Genomic DNA, 24,347 nt, shown 5'->3' with positions numbered 1-24,347 from the left:
CCTCCCTGCATCTCTCTTCATGGCCAACTCTCCATCTTTCCTCTGACTCCCCCTCTCCCTTTGCCACTTGGCATGGCACCCTCCATGGGACAGCTGGGTGTCATTCCACAGCTGGATTTTTAACCCTATCAGCCCAGTGCTCCAGCATGGATGCAAAATGGCAAAGGCTGGATTTGGGCTGGATTAGAACCAGCAGCTGGGCGCTTAAAGGCTCTGTGCCCCAGCCATAGGTCTGTGTACCCCAGTCCTCATAGAGCCCTCATCACCGTAGTACCTAAGCACCTCCTGTCTGGCTACAGCGTTCTGTACGACTGGTGCCCTAAAGTGTTCTGTGATCATCCTTTGTCAAAGCTGCTGGTAAAATGGATCAGCAAAGGGACCTGGTTTCCCATCCAGTTCCTCCTTGGCTCTGTGGGCTCAGGCTTATTGGGTAATAGCAACCGAACAGCTGGTAGCAGGGGGATGATGTTCCCAAACACCCTGACCATGCCCTAGCACACACAATCTTGAATCACCCTGTACCTGCCCCCACCCATCGTCTCCCCTTTCCTGGCTTCTCTGCACAAATACCAGGCCCATTGCTCATCCCTCCAGAGAGGTGGGGGCTGGAAAGTTTGGAATCCTGCTGCGCTTTCAGCTCTCCTTTGCACTTTGAGCCGGGATTGACTCGGGTCCTGTGCATTGAGCTCAGGCCCACTCTGTTATAACTGCTGTTCCCAGAACTCAGCTTTTGAGAGGGGAAAGGGAGATAAACATCAGAGTTCAAGAGCCAGACAAACACAGCAAAGCAAACTCACCCTCAGAGGCAAACGCACCAGGAGAAGCTGCTGCAGGCTCCGGAGGGACACTGGAAGGATGAGGTGAGTGCAGTCAAGGAGGGTCTTCTCAGGCAGCCTGGGTTTTCTAGCTCTTTGTCCTGTTTTTAAGCAAGGAGATGCAGCCCAGTTCTCCTCTCCTGGGTCTTATGTCAGCAGCACTCCTTTGACACCCAGGGCATTTACACAGGAGAGGAGCATCAGGTGCAGAGATGTTGACTAGTGCCCTCGGTGTGTAGCGAGCGTGATCTCTGAGCTAACATTCACCCCCCTTGTTACTGTCTGTGTTCCATTTGGGGCAGGCTGTACCTCCTCGTGGCGGCCCTTTGCCATGGAGTGGGTAGCAACATCCAGCTGCAGAAAATGTATGGGAGGATCACATCCCCAGACTTCCCAAACATGTACCCCAACAGCAAGGAGAGAACCTGGAATATCAGCGTCCCCAAGGGATACACCATCCGGATCTACTTCACCCACTTTAACATGGAGCTGTCCTACCTGTGTGAATATGATTACGTGAAGGTACGTGGAGCCTCGGGGCAAAGAGGGTGTCCGTGGTCATGTGTGAGGCATCTGTATTAATATAGAACTTTGTGTCTGTGCACGTTGAAGGCTGGATGTATATGAGACCTATGAGATGTGTATGTTTGTGGGAGTGCACGTGCACTTCTGTAGAGATGCATGCATTTCTCTAGGTAGTTTGCTTTATATTGTCTCTGTCTCCTGGAGCTGCATATCCTCTTCCACATTCAGATTGAAATGTGGATACTGATATATAGCACAACCAGCTCCATCTGAGTTTGCAAGTTTCAAGGAATCAGTTTTTCTTATGTTCAGATCTCCTTGTAATATTTGGGCTCAACTGATTTGCAAGTAACGCAGTCACATAGGCCCACAGGATCAGGAAGCATCAGTGGAAGAAAACTGGAGTTGATGGAAATGCTGAATTTCTGTGCCCTGGGCAGATGGGACATGTTGAAATTTTCTTTCATCCCACATGGAAACAAGAAGTCAGAATATTGCTGCAATTCCATTTTGGAAATACAGAAACAAGCTTACAGAATTGCATCACTTCTCATATTATATTATAATTTGTAAGACTTTTATCTATTATAATGCAATATAATAGAAGCAAAACACTTCACTCTTATTTAAATGAAATCCTTCAGTAATTTTTCATCAAAAATGTTGACAAAGTGATACGTTCTGAGGACATGTTTTGGTTTTCTTGAATCAGTGTTTTCTGTCCTGTCTGAATTTTTTTGACTGGCTCTACAAAACACTTGTGTCTCATGAGAGTTGTGCTGCCAGGACGTGGCCCAAGCATCAGCATCAGGATGTCCATAAATAATGGGAAAGAGCTTGTGAAAAGAAAGTGGTCAAAGGACTATTTGGGGGAAGTGTGAAAAAGCCTGAAAGGAGACGCTGCTGGGTCAATCTCAAAGCCAAGCTGATTGGGAGGATTTTGGAGGTTTGACCAGAACCCGTTGTGCCTACATGTTGTTGTTTTATTACAATTAATACCTAGAGGCCCTTAGAGCTGGATCGGGGCCCGTTGTGCTAGGCGCACAAATTTTCAGAATGGAGAGGGGTAACTAGTGGTGTTCCCCGAGGGTCAGTCCTATTCAACTTATTCATAAATGATCTGGAGAAAGGGGTAAACAGTGAAGTGGCAAAGTTTGCAGATGATACTAAACTGCTCAAAGTAGACCTTTGGTCTGACCCAGTATGGCCATTCTTATGTTCTTATACATCTAATAAAAAGATAGGCCCTGCCCCAGAGAATTTACAGGTTTAGCGTATGATGAGTGGCCAAAGGAATGGGGGAAGAGAGGAGCACAAGGCAGCAATCCCAGCACACCAGCTGTCCAGCCACATGTTCCTACTGATATCGGTGGGGACGTACTCGAAGGTCAGTGTGTGGTTGAGGGAGCCGTTTCTACAGGAGACATGCAGGAAGCAGGTGGTGTGCCCATATTGGCAATGGTGGTTTTAAGGTCACTAGAACCAAATCAGGCATCTTAAGTAAAATCTTAATCCCTGAGTTCCTCGGGCGAGATGTTCATGTTCCTCTAAGGCAGTGGTTCCCAAACTGGGGTTTGTGAACTCCTGAGGGTTCACAAAATGTTACAGGAGATTCTCGGGGGGGGGTGGGAGAAATTCCCTAATGGCGACCAGAGCTGTCCCTAGGGACCCTGGGCAGCACGGGGCCTGGAGCCTTGGGGACTTCCAAGAGCTAAGCAGATCAAAGCAAGCATATCTATCACACTGAGATGGATATTTTCTGCTGTTTTTTAAATTTTAATAGGCTGCTAGTTTTGTTTTTTTTAATTATTATGAAGAGCAGTCCCAGCAAACAAAGCATGTTACAACCAAGCTTAAACTTGTTCAAGACCTGAATACTTGTTTAGGAGGAACTCTTTGAGATGGCTTCCTAAATAGGTTCCTGCTGTTTCACATCTGATGCTCCTTGATGAAACATAGGACCCAGAGGCACCAGTACAGGGGGCAATGAGGGTCACATGCTGCCCCCGTGTCGGCGCCCCCGCCCTCGGGTGGGTCTCTCCCCTTTTTTTCCAGCGGCCCTTGTGGGGCCCCGCCACTTTTCTGGCAGTGCCCCCTCGAGAACCTGGGTGCGCAGGGGCTTTGCCCCTGGAGCCCTTTTTTCCACTGGTGCCTCTGATAGGAGCCTTGTCTTATAAGAGGCATAATCAAAAGTGATACAAGCTACAAAAGTGAGATCCTGGAAGACTGCTGCCATTTTCATAATGTATTAAAAATACTGTGCTACAGCGTTCTGGGTGGTAAATAAATAAATAAATCATAGTTAATAAATAGTGTGTTATAAGCATGTCATAAAAACACATTGTATATTTCCAAGATCACTGCTTTTATAATTTATGCTGAGGCAAGGGAGAAAATCCCTGGAAATATTCATTTTTAGGAGTTCACCAGACTTGACATTTTAGTGAAAGGGGTTCGCGGGTTGTTAGTTTGGGAACCCAGTGCTCTAAGGCCATAGTGCTTTTCACCACGTCTTTCTCGGAGGCTGCACCCTGTCGGTCAGACTGCTCAGCCTCTTACCCACTGCTCGAACTTGTGTGCATGAGCTCTCATCCCCCCCGCCCCCAGGGGCAGCACAAATCCTGTTTATCAAAATTGGCTTAGTAGCAGCGTCCAAAACGTTCAGGGACATGGGGCCCGGGGAGTGGGACGCTTGGGGAATCCAGTGGGTGTTTTCCACCAAGAAACATTGCATCAGAGAGAATGTGGGAATGGAGAGACCCAGCTCAGCAGGGCTTTACGGTAAATTCAAAGCTGTGTGTGTTTAACCTGTGTTTAACCCTCATCCCTACTTTCGCCTGTGACTGGGCATAGCCCAGCGGATTGCTCCCACATAGGATCAAAGAGGAAAGCAAACAGGAACAAAACCCACAGCAAACAGAACCTGGACTTGTGCGTGTGTGTGTGTGTGTGTGCGTGTGTGTGTGTATGTTGGGGGGAAGGGAGGGTTCAGGCAATGAACTTTACAGCCAAGGATTTAGGGGAGGGGAGGCAAATGGGGGGGCAAGTCAGGGTGTGGGGAAATGTGATATCCGCGATTGTATAACCAAATCCAGATGGATGGTCTTTATCACAAAGGCTGTATCTCTAAACCCCCTCATTGTGCCACTGGGGAACAAAGTTCCTGGTGGGGGAAAGTCCGCCAGGAGCAGGGGACCTTCAGCCTCAGCTCTGCCAGCAGAGTGGAGAGCACGTGGCCAGGGCACGTGGTGGATGTGCTGATTCATTCAGGGTCCTGTGGAGCCCTGGCTACAAGTTAAAGCTGCTCTTGCTAGTGCCTGTCAGTTCTTCCTTCTTTTCCTTGCCTCTCCAGCAATCACCAGTCCCTCCATCCCTGCTTGGTCATGCTTCCGAGGCTGCAGAGGGGGAGATGCCACAGCTTAAAGGGGGTGGTGGGGGAATCAAGGCAAGCTGGAAGCAGACAGGGGTGGGGATAATTATATAGAGCTGACAATGGGGCATACCATGGTTAGGGAGGGAGCTGGGTGTGGCCCTGCACAAGGACCTGCTCCTGGTCCCCCTGATTGGGCTCCATGCACTGGGTGGGGGGCGGGTGTGAAAATAGAGGCTGTAGCTGAGCGTAAACGTGACTGACTTCTCCATCCCCTGCACAGATCAGCTCCGGCGGGAAGCTGGTGGCCACACTGTGTGGACGCGAGAGCACAGACACCGAGGAGGCTCCGGGCAACAGAACGTACCACTCCATTGACAACACCCTTACTGTGACGTTCCGATCTGATTACTCCAACGAGAACCTGTTCACTGGCTTCGAGGCCTTCTACGCAGCTGAAGGTGAGAGATGGGCCCCGCAGTGAGGAGGAATGGGTAGAGAAACCAACCCAGCTACGCTAGGGACTCTGTCTGCTAGCACCAGGGGCTGGCCGAAGGAGACGGTTGGGCTTCCCAGGTGGATGGAGATTCGGCCCGCTGCTACTAGCAAATGGATTAGGAGCAGCTGTATTCGTTACAGTAGGACTCGAGTAGGTGTCTACAACTCAGGACATCTGGGTTCTATCCCCAACTCTGCCACTGTTTCATTGTGTGACCTTGGGCAAGTCACTTCCTGTCTCTGAACCTGCTCTTCCCCCATGGACAAAATGGGGAGACTCCCATTTACCACCCAGGGCTGCTGTGATGGTTAATTAACGCCTGTAAAGGATTTGAAAGAGCTGGAGGAGAGCAAAGTGTTAGGAGGTAGATTCTACCTAGGACAAGGGAGTACGGCAGGAATCCGTGTGAGATCAGAATACAAAGCTGGCATCAGTAATCACTGTGCAAGACGGCACTGTCAGAGCGGGTCAGGCGGAGCTGGTGTCTGAGGAAGGGGGAATCCCCTGTATGTTCCTTCACAAGCTGTCAGATTGTGGTGGGTGTTTGGCTTTGAATTGCATATAGTGCCTAGAGCAGGGGATCTTCCTGCAAGCTGAGGGGAAGGAGTGGGAGGAGAAGTGTGTTTGTAAAGCCCCAGAGTGATTCAGAAGCACCAGGTGCATTCGCTTCCTGGGGTAACCTGCCCCTGCCTGGCTTAGACTCCTCTGAAAGCCCCACCTTTATGTTTTACAAAGAATACCAACAAACACCCAGCCTGGCCCAAACAGACACACATGTATGTTTAAAGGGTATTGAGTCAGTTTCCAAAAACATGTCCCTGCTCTGTTCCCACCTCCCCCTAGTTCCCATTTCAGTCCTGCTCAGAGCTCCCCTCACCCAATGCAGTCAAGTTAATACTGCTGTGTTTCAACCCGTTAGATGTTGATGAGTGTGAGCTGCTGATTGACGACGAACCGCTTTGTGACCATCACTGTCATAATTACTTGGGCGGCTTCTACTGCAGCTGCAGGGTTGGCTACATCCTCCATGAAAACAAGAGGACCTGCGCAGGTGAGTCTGCCCGTGTGCAGGGTGGGCTGCCCCCTCTCTGTCAGAACAGGAGTCCCTCTCCCCCTCGAGACAACAGGTCAGTGAGCAACCCACGTCGTGGCCAAGTTCAGAGCTGGCTTATGGCCCCTGCAGGCCAGCTGAAGTCACACTGCAGGGTGTGATTCAGTGCACCCATTCCTCAGCTGATGGCAGAGTGCAGGGGAGCCTCAGTCTAGCTCCTGCAAGTCAGGCATCCCGGATTCCCGCCCCTGGCATTCACCAGCCCTAGTGTCAGCAGTCTCAGAAGAGAGGCCAGTGCTTGGCTAGACATAGAGGGTAGAACGCTGCCAGAAATCATCCCTCCAGGTCAGGTTTTTGGCATGTTGGCTGGAGAAAGGAAGCCTGCCCCGTGGCTGCTCGTATCAGAGACCTTCAGTCTGCAGGGCTGTCAGCCCAGCCACTCCGGCCAGCACTCCTGCCTTCTGAGTGCTGCGATGGATAATACATTTGAGTCTTCTGGCACTTCGGGACCTGAGCTTGGGGCTGCTTTGAGGAGGAACAATCTGCTGATGAGTGATAGTGGATTCCCAGTTCCGACAGAGAATGGCTGCTGGCTGTCTCTGCTGTTCTGCACGGGTTGCTGAAGGAAGGTTTTATGATCTGACAATAAGGAGTGAATGTCTGTCGGAATCAGTGCAATGATCAACACCTTGGGCTTGGTTCTGCCTGCAGCAAAACGTGCAGATTCCTGGTGCCAGACTCCTCCCTGCTGCATGCAGGTTTGCTGACCGGGAGCTGGCTCCTGAGCCTGGGGAGAACCAGGGCTACTTTGTACTTGGTCAAGGCTGGGGTGGAATGACACGGTGGCCCAGCTTCTCCACAACTTCGCTAAGGATTTAGATCTAAACTCTGAAGCTCAAGCCTGGATCTCTGGATCTAGAGTTTCAATCCAGCCCATTGCAAACATGCACAAATTGGGGGGATGTTTGGGCCCGATGTGGGAGCCAGACTCTGTGACTCAGGCATATCTCTAGTGCATTGGTAACTCCTGCCTGCTGCCCCAGTCCTTTTTCCTCTTCCCATCACTAGGGCTTGTAACAGCAGGGGGGCTGGGTTTGTTGTTGTTTTTAAAGCAAATCTCCCATCTTGATTTAAAACGGCAAGCACTGAGCTCATTCCAGCCTTCAGACTCCAAAGGTCTGTTTGGAAACATGCTGACAGCTGCCACCTTTGAGTTTTTGGCCCCGCTCCAGGAAGGCTGAGACTGGCTGCCCTCTTATTCATTTACTGTCTTTCTCCTTTATTTTCCAGTGTGAGATAATTAAGCTTCTCCTCGCATAGGCAGAGATCAAGACAGATGTGCTGGGAAGAGCTGGCTCATCCTTCTTCCTGACCTGTCCATAGCTGCATGTCACAGGGACACCAGCTCTGCTTGTTTGCTTTATTAGTGACTTGCGCATGTCCATGTCTCGGTTTCCTTCCTTCCAGACCTGCCTCCTGCGGACAATAAAATGGCCTTTCCTGTTTCTAAAGTCAACTGCAGCCTCCCCATCATTTCTTTGCATTGCCATGTGCTGCTGAGGAAAGGAGAAGGCAGATAAGGCAGAGGCTGATAAGAGAGAGCTGTCCTATTGGCAGTAAAGCTACCTAGAGATGGGACTGCCTCTGGTCTTAAGCCCATGGCTTTTCTTGCTTGACTGATCAAAGTGCTTAAATTAGAACAGGGCCTGAATTCCTCCCCCAGTTTGAATACTCGGTAAGTTCGACTCCAAGAGAGAACCTCGTGTCTGTGTTCAGACAAGCCCAAAGCCCCAGTTTTGAGCATGCTGACACTGTGGGGAAAAATCTGGATCTGGACCCAAACTTTATGACTTTAGCCACATCTCCAACTGGAAACCCAGCCCTGTTTTTATGGTGCAGTCTGGTGAGCCCTGTGCAAAGGGCTCCTGGTGCTTTGCTGTAGAAAAGAATGAAGCGGTTAGTGTAAGCAAAGCAGCCAGCTTTGGGGGTGTGTGTCTTTCCACTGGGTGCGGAAGGGAAGCCCCATCTCTTGCCTGACAGATCCAGAGCTCCAAATGTAGCCCCAAGGCAGCTCAGCTGAGGTCTCCTATGCTGCCAGGTGTCCTCTGTCTGCCACTGACAAAGATAGGATCCTGGATACAGCAGAGTGAAGAGGTGGATTTAAATAAGTGGCTCCATCCAGTGCCTGGTTCCTTCTTTATCAGTGGCACAGTAGTGGCCAGGTGAACTCCTGGAGTGCAGTCTCCACTGTCCCCATAGCATTGATCCATGCCTCCCTTCCTGTCTCAAGGTAACACAGGAGCTTGCTAGGTAACCTCAATGGGGTGTTCACTGGCCAGGTTCCAGTCCCTGTTTTCCTGCTGCAAGTGGGACATTCACTAGTGGAACTGAGAGGCTCCAGGAAAATCCCCCTGAAGATAAATTAAAAAGATCAGTAAGTTCATGAGCCCAAGGATAGTTTAATGGCTGTGGAGCCTCTTCATCACTGAAGTAAAAAAATCAGGGCGGGAGGACACTTAAAACAAGCCTCAGAAGCTGAGTCTCTCTACTCCAATCTCTACTTTTCTATGCTCCGTTCGTGCATACCCCAAATCCCTGTTCCAAGGGAAGACTGGGAGGAAGGATGGTCTAATAGGTAGAGCATCAGACACAGGCTTGGAAGACCTAGGCTCAGTCCCGGCTCAGTGACCGACTTATTGTGTGACATTGGGCAAGTCATTTAATCTACCCTGTGCCTCAGTTCCCCATCTGTAAAATGGGAACACCACCACTTCCCTACCTCACAAGGATGTTGTGAGGGTAACTCCGCCCATGCACCACAGGTGTGAAGCGCTTAGATACTCTGGTGATGAAGGCTATATTCAAACCTAGACAGAGATCACAGTGCCAATCTCAGACTGACTAGCTCTTTCATGGGTAGGAAGGCTCTGTCCTGATGTACTTGATCTTGTCTTGAAGGCTGCTTCATGCCCGCAATAGTTCTGTTGGCTTCCATGCTTATAGCAGCTTGAGATTTTTCTGGTGGCCCAATGGCACGATTTACAACTGACTTTTTGTTAGAAACCTAATGAGCCAGTGGCTCTGAGCTCACAAGTTTAGAAGGGCTCATTTTTTAGAGTTCAAGTCTCTGGCGAACAGCTCACTGTGATTCGAATGAAAAATACGGACTAAGTATAATTGAGTGCTCTCTGGGCAGCTCTAAAGGTTGGTCTGAGAAACCCAGGCTCTGCATTCCTGCTGAGCGCTGTTTGAACATTATTTGATTCTTTTTGTGCTGGCTAGTTTTATGAGTTTCTCACTTGCAGATCTGTGAAGTAAAAATACAGCCCTTTCAAAGGCAGCTCCCCGTGGCCACATCCAGGAGCTATTGAATAGAAAAGTAGAACAGGTCCTAAAGTGTTTCATCTTCAAGCTGCATATCCCTTGGTCTGGCATGAGGCGCCTGTTCCTGTCTGGTCCGCTGGTTTTTGCCGCTGCTCATGGCTACGCATCAAGAGGGTTTATTGATGTCTGTTCACATGTCCCCAAATGTCTTGTTGGAAAACCACCAACCACAATGAGTCGCAATGGACACTCATGGCTCAAAGGAGCCAGGTTTAAGTGAGCATGAAGAATGAATTAGCCTCCATCTTTTCTCTTCCTCAGTCCTTCAGCACAAAGTTAAGATTGAGGATCCATTTTCTGAATTAGTGAGTTGTCTGCACTTTCCTCTTCTTATTAGTATTGTGCCAGCACTGAGGGATTCCAGTTACAAACCAGGAGCCCATTGTGCGAGGCGCTGTTTGAACAGTACAAATAGACTGTTCCTGCCCCAAAGAGCTTCTCCACAAACCTCTTGTTTGTGCTATGTTAGGAGATAAACACTTTTTTGGGGCAATTCTGGAACATAGGAATTTCCTTACTGGATCAGACCTGTGGTTCATCTAGTTCAGTGTCTGGTCTTTGACAATGGTCTGTTCCAAATGCTTCAGAGAATGATATAAATCCCTCATAATCAACGGTTCTGAAATACACCTCTGTGAGCTGTTCCTTCCTAACCCTAAATGGTGGCTGCTGCCTTATGTCCTGTGTAGATCCCCCTTAAACATTTTGGTCCTAGTTAGTGTAGTTGTAATTGTCTAGTCTGCTTTTATCCCAATAAACTCTTAGTTTTATTAACATCATGTGTCAGCAAGTTCCACAGGGAACATAAGAATGGTCATACTAGCCCAGGATCCTGTCTTAGAATCGTAGGTCCCTTCCACCCCTAATAATCTCAGTAGATCATCTAGTCCAACCCCTTGTTGCCAATGTCAGGTGCCCCAGAGGGAATGAACAGAACAGGTAATTATCAAGTGATCTACCCCATTACCTACTCCCTAATTATATGCAACATTTAAAAACAATATTTCCTTATATCTGATTTTAAATTTCTTGGCCCTTAATTTCATGTAGGGTCCCTTTGTTCTTGTATTATCAGAGAAAGTAAGTAGTCTTTGGATACTGTGGTGATAGGTAATATATGCACAAAATATTGGAGCCCAACTGACCACTTCTGTAACATTCATTGTCTTAGATTTCTCTATCCTGTTGCCCTTTAATCTCTTCTCTAACTAATCCCAGTATTTTAAATATGATGATTACAGTAACTATAGTATATAACTTCCCATGTATAATAAATGGAAGCCAAGATCAAGTAGCCTAGCACAGAGGTCATTGTAACAGAGATAGCCCTGTCCCACACTCTCGCTTCCACGGGTATTCCTAATTCATGCAGTAGAAGCAAGGCATGGGTGAAGGCTTGTGTAGGTAAAGTATTGGCTTTTTGGTACTGAACATGCACTGTCTCTTTCTCCAGGCTAGAAAGGTACTGCCTGTTGGCTTCTGCCTATTTTATGACCACTCATAAGGGTGATAGGATTAGCCCAGCCTCTCGTGATACAAGGGAAATGTAGTTTTTGGAGAGCAAGCAATTTTCCACTACTTTGTTTGTGACCAGGAAGGAGTTAATGTTTTGTATTGAATAGGACTTCCTTCTTGTTCTGGCCCTGCAATGGATGAAAGTGAGGATGTGGTCATGCTACTTTCCACCAAGCTCTTAAGGGCAAAGGAAGGAACCCAAAGTCTCCCAATCAGTACTGTAAGCAACACCACCAATGGCTCAGGAAGGCATATCACAGAAGATTAATAGCATCGTGGGGCCCTAGTTTTCTAATACTCACCAAAGGCTTCAGTACATTGAGGCACAGACCGTAGAATTACAGGGCCATCCATTTAGTGGGAAAAAATGTGGCAGTGACTTAAAGAAAAAAGCAATTGCCAATTATTCTTCTGGTGTGTGTGGAGTGGGAGGAAGAAATGGGTGTCAACATCTAACCTAGCTCAACTGATTCCTTTATACCAGCTACAGGAAACAAATTAAGTGAGCAGCGGGCTGCAAGAGCAGAGTCAAAATCAGCTGCCAAACTCCTGGCACTTTAGTGCACCAAAGAACTTACTCACTCCTTCAGGGCAAAAGCAACTGCACTCTGCAGGCGGGACGGGCACTTCGTCCAGGACGTTAAGATTGAGAGTGTATTCAGATTCCATGACAGAGGAGCCTGGTATTAAAGCAAAAAGCCTAACAATCTGTATGTTGTTGTTCTAATGTTTGGGTGACAAGGTTGAAATACAATGCACTCTGATGCTCAGGTACCACGGCGATAAATAGGTTTATGTAGTTGCTCAGAGCTGCTCCAGAAGAGCTGGTCAGAGTTATGGTTCTGAAACTTCAGCTTGTTCTGGAAGGATACTACCTCTCTAAAAGAAATGTAAGCAGAGCCCAGAGCACGTTACTGTTTGTATTGTGGTAGTGCAGGTATGCTGGGCACTGTTCAAACACATAACAAACATATGATCTCTGCCTCAAAAAGTTTACAGTGTAAATTTGAGCATCAGCAGACTGGATTGTTGTATAATTGAGGGTCAGGTGAGAACAGGTTTCATTCTCCAAAATAAGAGCCCACAATTTTACCATAGGAAACCTGAGATTTTTTTAAGTGGCACGAACATGCTCTGCACCATACAATAGACAGTCCCTGAGATGCTTGCCCTCTAATTAGACAACACAAATGTGATGGGCAACGCATAGGAAAGTTCTGTTTTAGAACATTGAGTGTGTGTAATGAAGCGGGGGCCTATGATGGCATTTTTGATGACCGGGATTGGCATTGTGGGCCTATGGGTGTGTTTTTTTTAAAGCTAAACAGTTTTCCCTTTTATAATTAATTTAGCTTTACCAGTGCTGCTATAGACTGAACAATATGCCAAATTTAGCAACTGGTCCATCATTCCCTATTAATTAAAGGAAGCTGCTCATCTGACTCTTGGCAGCACATCATAAACCCTTGGTGCCCAGCTGATCCAAGCACCACTTCACAGCAATCAACAAGCAGAGAGCCTTGTGGTTGTTCCTCCCTGTCTCTCTTCAGCAGGAAGCATTGTGGCTTCAAGGGGCACAGCTGGTTTTGCCCAGAGAATAAAATATCTTCAATCTCTGGCAAAGGACGAAGGATCAGATGTATTGTGAGGCTTCTGGAAGTGAGAGACTGATAGCTTTGGCTAGAACCATGCACAGTCTGGCTACAGTAGGAAAGCCATGCATTTAGCAGTTTACAGCATTGCTGGAGCATCGCAGACCTGACGTACAGATTCTCTATTTCACTCCTGTCTGCCTTCTAGCTCAGTCACATTCTAATATTTCCCAGCCAGCCACTGCTGGACTGACACAGCCCTACTATGGCCTCTTAATTCTGACCTGCAACACCTTGGCAATTAAGTTTCTGGCTCCGCCTCTTCTTCCCACTCAATCCCTGCCCGTGTCAAGGTACCATTCCTGAGACAAACTGCTGTATGGTGCTGGGCCTCTTAACTATGCCCCAAAGTCACTGACTGATCTAGTGACTTTTGCAAGAGGGACAAATCCAGACTAGGGACATCTGTAAGCAAACCCCCCCGCCCACAGACACAATTTGTTTCCCTTGTGTCCTAAGCAATGATTTGAAAATTCTTCTCCAGAAGAGAGTCTATTGTAGCAGAGGTCCTAAAATTCCTACTGTGTGAGGAGATGCAGCTCTAGGGGAAATTATCACTGTTACTGTTTTTGTTTTTCTTCTTCTAGCTCAGTGTCAAAACAATGCTTTTACTAAGAGATCTGGAGTGATCACCAGCCCCAATTATCCCAAGCCTTATCCCAAACTCTCCACCTGCAGCTACACTATCCGGGTGGAAGATGGCTTCATGATCATCCTGGAATTTGTGGAAACCTTTAACGTGGAAAGTCACGTGGAAACAGTGTGTCCCTATGATGCCCTTAAGGTCTGTTGAGTCTCATTGTTTTTTCATCACAGCCTTCGTCGCTTGCTTCACCTTCCTCAAATTGTGCCCTTTATCCCTTGCCTTTTAAGGTTTTCTTGTTTGTGAATGTCACCAAGAACACCACACTTTCATAAAACGATTGGGAAGCAAGATTCCCAGCTTCTATCCTAAGCTCTGCCCTAAACGCACTGTGTGATTTCAGGCAAGTGACTTAACCTCTTGTTGTGCCAGCTTGCCACCCTGTGAAATGGACGTAATATCTACCTCATGAGGATGTTGTGAGGCATAATAATATTTCTAAAGCACTTTTGAGATGCTTTGATGAAAGATGCTCGATATGCAATTATTGATGACATCATCAATGAGATAACAATAGCTTTGTTTCTATTGAACATTTAACAAAATTTATCATCCCCTAAGAGAGCCACAGCTAGAGGTCTGCACAGTTCCTACCTGGGTGTCATATTGAAGTCAAGTTGTATGCTCCTTAGATGATCTGAATACCCAGGAATGGGCAAAGCATGGTTGTCTGACTCTTCTCACTGTTTCAGATTAAAACACCCAAAAAGGAATATGGCCCGTTCTGTGGGCAGAATGTACCTCCAAAAATTGAGACAGGCAGCAACATTGTGGATATTACTTTCACCACCGATATCTCCGGAGACCACACTGGTTGGAAGATCTCATACACTACAACAGGTGGGTAGCTCAGTTCTTGCCATTTGTAAATCTAGCTCTTCTGTAGGAGATAGGGCTGCTGATGCTGATTCCAGAGACAAACTTCTTTATGCTCATGTTAATTCTGGTTACATTCTCAGTCTATCACCTTTTTGGCTAGGATCAGTAGTAAGGGTATTTCTGGGAGATCCATTTCACTGACAATATTGCTATGCTATTCATTTCAAACTAACCTGCACTTCCTGTTGCATCAGAAGCTTGATCATGTAATGAACTGGTTATTGTGTAAGTGTGCCACTTCTCTATACTGGATAGAATCAACTGCATCTCATAGGCTCGATGCTGCTCACCAGTGATTCTCCTTTAGCTCAAGTAGTAAGGGCTTGCACTTCTGGAACAGGAGAATTTCGATCAGTGAGAAGTCCCAAAAGGCCAAGGTGTACAGCAGTGCTGACTGATGCAGTGCTGTTTGCTACTGCTGTTACACTACCACACAGTGCATCTCTGACACTTCCCCCTACTTAATTTTCAGCTGCAGAGCACTCCCAGGATTTCATTTCAGTGAGGCATGCACAGCAAGCAAACCATTCTAAATTGCTTTCATACTTAGGTTTTACTTAGTTCATTAACAATGTAAAACCCCTTGTGGAGAGCCAGAACAACGGTGCATGGTGAGATTTTCCTTGGGTCTAGCGTCAGAATAGTCTGGCCTGGCTCTGGCTTTAAGAAACAAGCACCCAGCTTGGTAAACTATGAATTGATGTCCAGGCTATAGAGATGCCCTTCACTCCACAGCTTCAGGAAGACTAGTCAGTCCTGTGTGACCCAGCCATTGGTCATGAGTACAACATAGCAAGTTTACACATTTCTCTATGAAATGTTTCCCTTTGGTCTTAGTTATGCTGTGAGGGGAAAATATGGTATTTGGTTTCCTAACATCAGATTTAGAAACAAAGATTAGAATCTGCTTTAGGAGGAAGGATAATGTTTTTTGTTTTCCATCCCTCTACAGCTTTGCCATGCCCCAGTCCTAAAGCACCACCCCATGGTCGCATCAATCCAGTGCAAGCAAAATACATCCTGAAAGACTACTATACTCTATCCTGTGATACTGGATATGTGCTGTTGGAAGTAGGTAAACTACAGCTCCTTCTCTGATTTCCCTAGGGAGGTTAATTTGTGGAATTAAATGCGTTTCTCTGCAGTTAAATGACTTTGTACAGTGGCTAACTTCTGTGCTGCTCCTAGTGTAATTGTGGATTCATCAACTATACACACACAGTTTGCATTAGTTATTGTGCAGGTGTGGTCCTTCCGAAATTGTCCTTTCCCAAACAAGTTTTAGTGTCAGGATTTAGAAGCTTTCTGGACATCACTTAGATTTGTCTGTAATTGAGTTGGGAGCTAGAGAATAACTTTAAAAACATTTGCCATGTTGTCTTAATAGAGTGGAATGATTTTTTAAAAAGTTCTTTAAATTGTTACTACATCTCTGCAGATGTTTGCTCTCTATTGCTGCACTGGAAGACATTTTATATTCATTCCTATAACATTTCAACTTCAGTGTTTATTAGGTAATTTCTGAAGATATTCCAAATACAGCACCCACTAAGAGCAAGGTTATCACAATTTGGCCTTTATTATATTTGTTTCACACAAGCTCATTGTCATGATCAATATAAAAAGTGTACTAGTCCCACATTAATAGTCTTCTCTCTAGTTTCTATACATTCATTAAGATTCTAGAATCTGTCCTGCTTTTGACAATTTGAGGATATTGTTGTTCATGTACAGACCCAGGGTAACTAGATGCATCTGAGTTGTGTTAGTTTAAATTAATAATCAAAATGAGATGCAATAAAGGGTGTGCTCATGTACTGAAATAGATAAAATCCAGACGCTACAGCATGCTCTTACTTGAAATATTTGTATATGACTTTAGCCATCTCCATTGTTAACCATTAGGAGCACATGGCAGGCATAAGTGGGTAGAACTGCCACTCCAAAACAAATATCCAGAAGTGTTAAGTTACCCTCACTTATTCCACCAAATCGTGGTAAGAAAGGTTATGTTTGTATCTGAGTCCAGTATAGAAAATACCTTTTCCCCTCACTAAAATGATACATGTAGTGTTTAAGAACAAAGTAGGACATCTGAGAATGGCATCACAAACCTATATACATCTGTTTTATGCATACTTTTCATTTCATATCAGTGAGCTAAAACTCTATACATTATATTTAATTGACACATTCTCCCAGTAAGCAACATCATGATTATTAATGAAGCCAAGTTAGTCATTTTAGAGAAATAAATACATTTCCTATTTTCCTCTTGCAGAATGAACTGGTTTTGAAGTCTTTTAAAGCAGAATGTCAGAAGAGCGGTTCCTGGAACAAACCGATGGCAAAGTGCATCAGTAAGTCAACACTAATTGTCTTCAACTTTACAGTATACCAGTGTCTTAATTCTCTTGTCAAACCCAGAATATAAAATTACCTTCATAAGTGCCAAGATGTAGGAGGCAATATAGGCTTGTTTTTTTTTTAAGTTGCGTAAAAGTCGCCCCTCTTATTATTTCAATTGTATTTCATATTTAAAAATTGGAAGCTGTCTTGATTTTTTTTCCACCATTCCTTGAAAGCATGTTTTATAAAGCAATGATGGTAGCAACACCAAGTTAGTTTACTTGGAAACTACACTACAGGTATCCAGAAACTTATGAGGGCTATTAGCATAGAGGGAAACTATTCCGATTGTTCAATACCTCCCCCCACAGATTACAACTACTTTATGTTAAGTAAGTTCAAATCCTCACAACACCTAGGTGGTATTGTAGGTAGTGACATGCCCATTTTGTACGTGGGCAAATGGAGACACAGTGAGGTAAAAGGGACTTGGTATAGCTCACAAAGCAAGTCACTAGCACGTGGGAACAGAACTATTAGGCATAGTCTCTTCCCTTATAAGAAGCATTGAATTCTCTGGTAGTAGAACTTCTAGATTTATTCCTACTTCCTTCTGGGCTGTGTGTCATAACAATTACCTATATGAACAACATGCACTATGACATACTTTAGATAGTAGATCTGGTCTAGATTAGAATGCATGTCTGTTTCCTTGTAAGCCCTGGGTGTAACTGCTTCCAGCACCCAAAAATGCTACCTTTAACTTTAATTTTATAAAAATGTGTGTGTCTGGTTGCATTATAATTTACTCTTCAGAAGATAGTCCAATAATTCCACTTGACCCAGACTTTCCCTCATACTCACCAATCAACCTCCTCCCTCACCCCCAGGAAAAATCTTGGGTAAAACAAGTCTTGCACCGTTCCCTCCCTGCAGATCAGCACTCAAGAGTCGATGTACAAACACTGAAAAGGGCCACTTTTTTTTTTTTTTTAATGTTTTCTTTAGTTTTAAAAGGTTCCCTTTAAGCAGTTTTCAAAGTGCATCCTAAGGAGTTAGAGATTATCTCCTGTCTCAGAGGGCCACCATATAGTAGGACATGAAGACAGCACACTTCCTCCCATGCCACACTCTTGACAGGGGTAGGAGCCGATCAACTCCTGCCCTCCTGGCTTGACTGTTGCAGCCCATTTTTACATTGGTAATTAGAAGAACCTTTCACAATTCTGTCTTTCGGAACTGTTTTCAGTTGTCAACTGTGGTCAACCTGAAGACATAGACAACGGCACGGTTACTTACATCACAGGACCAGAGGTGACTACCTACAAAGCTGAGATTCAGTATGAATGCGAGAGCACCTTCTACACTATGAAAGCAAGTAATAATGGTAAGGGGAGACATTATTCCTTAGAGCCTGCTCTTCAGATGCTGAAAACAAGCAACTCCTGACATCAGTGCTCAGCATCTCCCAGGTCCAGGCCCTGCATTAGGCAATAACATTTAGAAATCAGGCATGGCGCACAAAAAATTCAGCCAGTCACTTTGACTGAGAGGTCCAAGACAGAATTCTTCTTCTGCAGCTGGTGGATGCAGGATGGTGCAGTAGCATGTACAGGCAATACATTCAGCTCAGTAGAATGTGGCCCTAAAATATTATATTCAAGATCAGTTTAATATTCATCTCAAAAACATTGTGTATCTTTGATTTAAGAAACGATCCTTATGTGAGGACTGGCTCTGGAGTGCGACAAAAGATCTGTTTCAGAGGATTTAATTAATGTACCTAACACTTCATACATTCCCTTATCCTTCAGGGGGTGAAATTTACATTCAAGTCACATCTGCTGGTGCCACTTTACAAGTGACAGTGGTGGCTTCAGGCTTAGGTAGGATACTTATGCTGCATAATGCCCTGACCTCCCACATCTCACAGCCCAGTTGGTGAGAGGGATGATGCACAGAGCTACCTTCACATAGGAATTCACAAAAGCTAAGATTAGAGGGTATTAGGACCTGAACTCTGAGAACTGAAAAACTCTGTACTTATATGATCAGATACAGCCATGTTCCATAGATGCAGAGCTTTAAAAACATGATGGCCACTTAACATGTACATTCTTATATTTTTGCCTTTTCTATGACATTCAGGTAGATATCAGTGTAGTGCTGATGGATACTGGAAGAACTCTAAGGGAGAAAAAGTACTGCCAATCTGTGAGCCAGGTAATGTATAAATTTATACCAGTAGTTTATAATTGATGTAGGTTAGCAAGAACTTGGTATTTGTTTAGTATAATTTGTCTTAGAACTATTTGCTGTTGCCAAAAATTACACTAGTACATGGTCATTATTCATTACATTATATAAAAGGATCCAGCAGCATATAGGGTACCTTTCAGGCATGCCTGTACTCTATCACCTAAGCCATGCTTCATCATCTGTATTGCTATTTATAATGGTGCTGGTGGAGCTACCCATGCAGGTACTCTACATACTGCCGAAAAAAGCATCCAGCGTAAACATACCTTTAGAAGTGGTGTAATCTGAGACTCAACAGGATGAGGAACGTGATATAATTACAGTAAAAGATGACACATTATGGGTCTAAATTTTCGCAATAGCCATAGGACGGACCGGGGCAACCACCCTGAGCCATGTACTTTGGGGGGGCCCTTCAGGGGCACGTGGGGTCTAGGGCAGCCGGGGGGGTTAGCAGGGGGCCTGGCCCTAGCAGCAGCAAGCAACCCAGCCTGCCTTGCTCAGCTCTGTCCCACTGGCTCCCAGCATCTCAGGGGAGGGGGTGGAAGCTGGGAAGAGGATGGAATAGGGGTGGGCTGGGGCCAAGTCTCACTGCTGCCAGTGCCAGCCCCCACCCCTGCTAACCCTCCAGGCCATCCTGGACCCCATGTCCCCGAAACATGGTAAGCCCAAACATTGGTGGAGCTAGGCCCACTTAATTATTGGTGGAGAATGGGCCCATTTAACTCGCTGCCTATGTCGGGACCTCTTAAGCTCATACCTGATTCTGTCTGACCCAATTTACAGTAGAGCAGATGCCTTTTTGAGCCTGGTACCAGAAGTAGGCAAAAGTTTCACAATAAAATTAGAATTTCTTAGTTTGTATATTCAACATTGGTCCAGTTTTCATGAGTATCAGGCTAGAACAGAAAGACTTGAGTGAAAATGAGCCCGTCAGGTAGTTTTACTGCAGAATGTCATGATTTTTAATGTTTAGGCAATTAAATTACTGACTCTGTAATATTTCCTAATTAGCTGGTATTTAGAGAGCATGAAAACCCATGAAGTTGTTTTGTGCTACTCTGTAATTTCACGTGGTATTATATTAAGCGTCCTTTACAATAAAATTGATTTTCATTCACCTCTATAGTTTTACACTAAATGTTTTTGTTCCCTTCTGTTCTTCTTTGAGTGATGGTCCCTATTGTATTCCAGTGTGTATTACACATGTGCCATGCACCCACAGTTGGAGAATTTTTGAAAGTAGCATCCACTGCTTTGTGCACGCACCCTGCTCACCTCCCACTTCCAACCAAGGCGATACAAGGTGGGGTGGACCTATTGCCTCTTCAGTTCCTTTTCATTGCTGCATGGTCTAGGTTGAAATCTTTAGTGAGCTCCTAGATATCTGTAAAGCAGCCACATGGAGCTCCATCCACATTTGCAAAGCATTACACTCTGCTACAGGACTCAGCTGCTGATGCATCCTTTGGGATGGAGGTTTTCCATTCAACCCTACTGCCCTCATCAGGTACTGCTTGTCAATCACCCACAGTGGAATACAATGGGGACCATCACTTGAAGAGGAGGAAATTACTTACCTATAACTGGAGTTCTTAGAGATGTGCGGTCCCCCTGTCCACTACTTGCACTCCTTCCCCGTTGCTTCCATTCTGTTCTTTTTTGCCTCCGTCAGAGGCACAAGATGAGCCAGAGCACATGCACAGACCAGACACTACTTTCAAATTCTCTGACTCCAGGCACATGCATAACCACAGTGGAATACAGATAGGGACCACACAGCACGAAGAACCTCTTAATCTTCTCCTTATGCCCATACTTCATATGTAGCCTCTTTCTTTCTTCTTGAAGAATCCTACTTTTAATTTCTTAAGTGATGGTCCCTACGTGTATTCTGCTCACAGTGCAAGAAATTAAAGGTAGGAGTTTCAGAAGTGTGCTAGGACCACAAGGACCATTGAAAATCACCCCCTAAATCAATATTATTTGATGTCAGCCCATTTGCAAACTTAAGTTTACAACTGTGTTCTTGTCTAGGTTTTCAGGCTGGTCACAGATGACGGATTTCTGTGTTCCAAAATTGATTAGCTAGTTAGATGCAAAGTCTACACATGGTGACTTCAGCTGAGCGAGACTTAGTAACCACTTGCCATATTCCAAATCTTTACTAAATATTTATCACTTCATGTGCTTCTCTATCAGTTTGTGGAATACAAACCAGGACAACTCTGGAACGTATAATTGGAGGGAAAACAGCAAAGCTTGGACAGTTCCCCTGGCAAGTTATGCTAATTGCTGAAGATGGAAAAGGAGGTGGTGGTGCCCTCTTGTATGACAACTGGGTTTTAACTGCTGCTCACGTCGTCATTAGTCAAATAGACCCATCAACACTGACAATCAAAATGGGATTTCTGAACAAAAATTCAGTTCACTACCAACAAGCCTGGGCAGAAGAAATTTTTGTACATGAAGGTTACATCGATGGCGCCAGTTATAACAATGACATTGCACTGATTAAACTGAAACATAAAGTCCCACTTAATGCAAATATTACCCCTATTTGCTTGCCAAGAAAAGAAGAAGGATTCCATGTGAAAACAGATGATATGGGAACTGTAGCTGGCTGGGGAAGAACTGAGAAAAGGAGGCTTTCCCCTCATCTACTGTATGTTGAACTGGTAGTTATTGACAACAGAAAGTGTAAAGAGGCATTTGCAAAGTTGCCAGCTGGAAAATCTCTGCTAGTAACAGAAAACATGTTGTGTGCTGGGGAGGAGGAAGGGGGAAAAGATTCTTGCCAGGGTGACAGTGGGGGACCATTAACTTTCTTAGATAATCTGACTAAGAAATGGTTTGTTGGTGGTATTGTGTCCTGGGGCGTAGACTGTGGGGTTGCTGGCCAATATGGGGTATATACGAAAGTGACTAACTACATTTCATGGATTGAAAACACCATTATGAAAAATTCTTAAATAGTCTACTTTATGTGCAGTAACTAACAATGAAAAGGGAGTAAAACTAACATTTTCCCTTTGGGTACATTAAGGCATTTAACAGATTAGATTCCAGTTTTGTAATATTTTTAAAGTTGATTTAATAGACTTCATTTTGTCAATTAGTACTTTCAGGTGTTATCTGACCAACTAACCTAATGAATTAGTTTTACACTCAAATCTTATTTTAAAGTTGCTTTCCATACCTGTTGCTAGGTGGAAGGCTCAAATGATCAAGGGAAACTGTGCATTTAGCAGGACCTTGTTTAGTTTATTTACATTAACTAAAAAAGTATTACAGAAAACTCAATCTTAAGTGTTAAATACTTTCCATCTGAAAGTTAGTATTAAATTGTGTCCAATTTTGTGGATCACAATCCTTTTAAAAAATACACATGTAATAAAACTATAGTATAACCAATCTAGTTAATAGAACATACTTGAGACAGTGGGAAAGACAGTTTAGCACTTGTTATATTAGCACAGCCATAAATAATTCCCCTCAAATTAGAATACAAATGTTGAAATAAAAATTTTTTTACTAGTTCTTTGAGACACTTGCTGCCTCTGATAAAATCCCAACAGCTTCAGCCGGCCAGCTCTGCAAGATGATGGCAAAGTATGGACAGAACGTTTCTGTTCTATTCTTAAGAGCCAGTTTAGATATTACTAAGAATAGAGTAAACGCCCTTAGTCACAATTGCAGGGATCTTATAACAACAACCTGGCTCTACAAAAACAAACAGACAGAGCAGAGAGATAGTACAACCAAGATTCTGAAGGTGTTTTCACATTTCAGTCATAATTACATTTCAATAAAGTCATGTAGTGGTCCAGTCTCTATATTCACTCATATTTAAAGCAGTACTACCCAGGAAACTGTCAACATCCCATCAGTTTTAGCAGTACATTTCCCACTAGTCAGATTAAGAAAGATTTAGTAGATTACCCTAAAAAGTTTGCTCAGAAGCTGTTATACTAAAATGCAATTTTTATTTTATTTTATGGCTAAATGAGGCTGAAGAGAATAGCCTAATTGTATTAAACTATTTGTTTCTATAAACATCCTTTGTCTATTTAATCATGATATTGTAATACATACTTGAAATGAAAACTGTTGAAGAACAAGACAACGCTCGCAGGTGGTGACAAAAATACCTTTTATTAACTCACTTAAAACACTAGAATATAAAAAGCATATAGAGAAAATGACCAATAAAGTCTGAAATCTGCTATAAAACTTTAAGGAATTTCTTTGAGGGTCAGGGGAGACTAAAATTCATAGTCAAGATTACCCAGTGCTGCCAACTTGTTAATACCTGATCCTCAACTTAAACAAGTTTAAACAAATTAAAGCCATGCTAATGACAAACTTACCATCAGGTTCCTTGCAGGGATGCCACCGATTAAGCCTTTGGAAGTCCCAGAATACCATTTTTAAGTGTTACTCAGCAGCAGTAGCTGGTAATAGTGCAAGTGCTAAAATGCAAAATTCACAGATGGTACAGAGTTTGGAAACTGTATCTGATTTAGGTGCAGAAAAATTAAGCAGCTTTTTGCAACGGAATCTGAATAGTGAAGATTTGTAATTACAATTTATCTCTGGAGAGATCACAAACTCCCCCCCCCCCCTTTTTTTTTTTTTTTTTTAAGTATGTAGATTGAGACTTAGTTGCCAGCTATCCCCTTGGACTAGAGTTAAAGTAATACCATTGCAAATATCTAAAAATTAGATAAGTCTCCTTTTCATGATAAACCATATTGAGAATCAAATAAATAGGATACATCCTAATTAAGATCCACTTTAAGAACCTAAATATCCAAGTCAAAGCAGAAACTAAAGTAAATTGCCTTAAATTTTCATATTCAGAAGCTGCAAAATATGAAATATAGTAATAAAAGGATCAGTGTAGTGGTGGATTTCAAGCACCCACTATATCAATTTCTGAAGATCTAATATTTATGGAAGTAACCTTGCTGGATGTGTTACTACTGGATACATTTCTCTTTTGGAGATAAGAAGCCTCAAATTCATCAATACTTTCTTAAGGTGGACATTCTTCATCATGAGCTAATATTTTATTTTAGCCATAAGTTTAGTTTCTCCTGTGCTCAAATTAGAGTGGGAATATTTTCCCTTTTGTTCCCAGTCAGCAGGCTGATTTAAAGTAGCCTACAATATTTATTTTGCTTTACATTCTCATCCTCAAAGGAGCTGCTTTGGAAAATACATTTAAGAGCAGCAAGTCTACTAACAGGTATATGTGTTAGCTACTTCCCCACTGCCCCAACTCCAAAAAAAAAAAATCCACCCTCATTCCTAAAAACAAGTAGGAGCTTCCTTGGTGAGGATGCAAGCTGGAGGGAATGGCTTACCATTTTAGGTGAGAGCACTCAACCTTGTGAGAACTGG

At 44.3% G+C, this 24,347-nt stretch overlaps 1 protein-coding gene across 1 annotated transcript; it reads left to right on the top strand.

Moving 5' to 3' along the window:
* Window positions 1–1,163: 1,163 nt before the first annotated feature.
* On the top strand, window positions 1,164–22,349 carry MASP2 (MBL associated serine protease 2). The gene is made up of 10 exons (XM_050931817.1): window positions 1,164–1,337; window positions 4,994–5,171; window positions 6,129–6,260; window positions 13,399–13,595; window positions 14,147–14,294; window positions 15,286–15,404; window positions 16,615–16,693; window positions 17,932–18,069; window positions 18,831–18,905; window positions 21,144–22,349. The coding sequence occupies exons 1-10, from the start codon at window positions 1,179–1,181 to the stop codon at window positions 21,911–21,913; spliced, it is 1,995 nt and encodes a 664-aa protein (XP_050787774.1). The 5' UTR covers window positions 1,164–1,178; the 3' UTR covers window positions 21,914–22,349.
* The last annotated feature ends 1,998 nt before the right edge of the window (window positions 22,350–24,347 follow it).

This window comes from Gopherus flavomarginatus, chromosome 21 (assembly GCF_025201925.1).
Source record: "Gopherus flavomarginatus isolate rGopFla2 chromosome 21, rGopFla2.mat.asm, whole genome shotgun sequence".
NCBI classification, from domain to species: domain Eukaryota; kingdom Metazoa; phylum Chordata; order Testudines; family Testudinidae; genus Gopherus; species Gopherus flavomarginatus.
The sequence above is the reverse complement of the archived record's forward strand: the minus strand, read 5'-3'. Positions and strand labels throughout refer to the sequence as shown.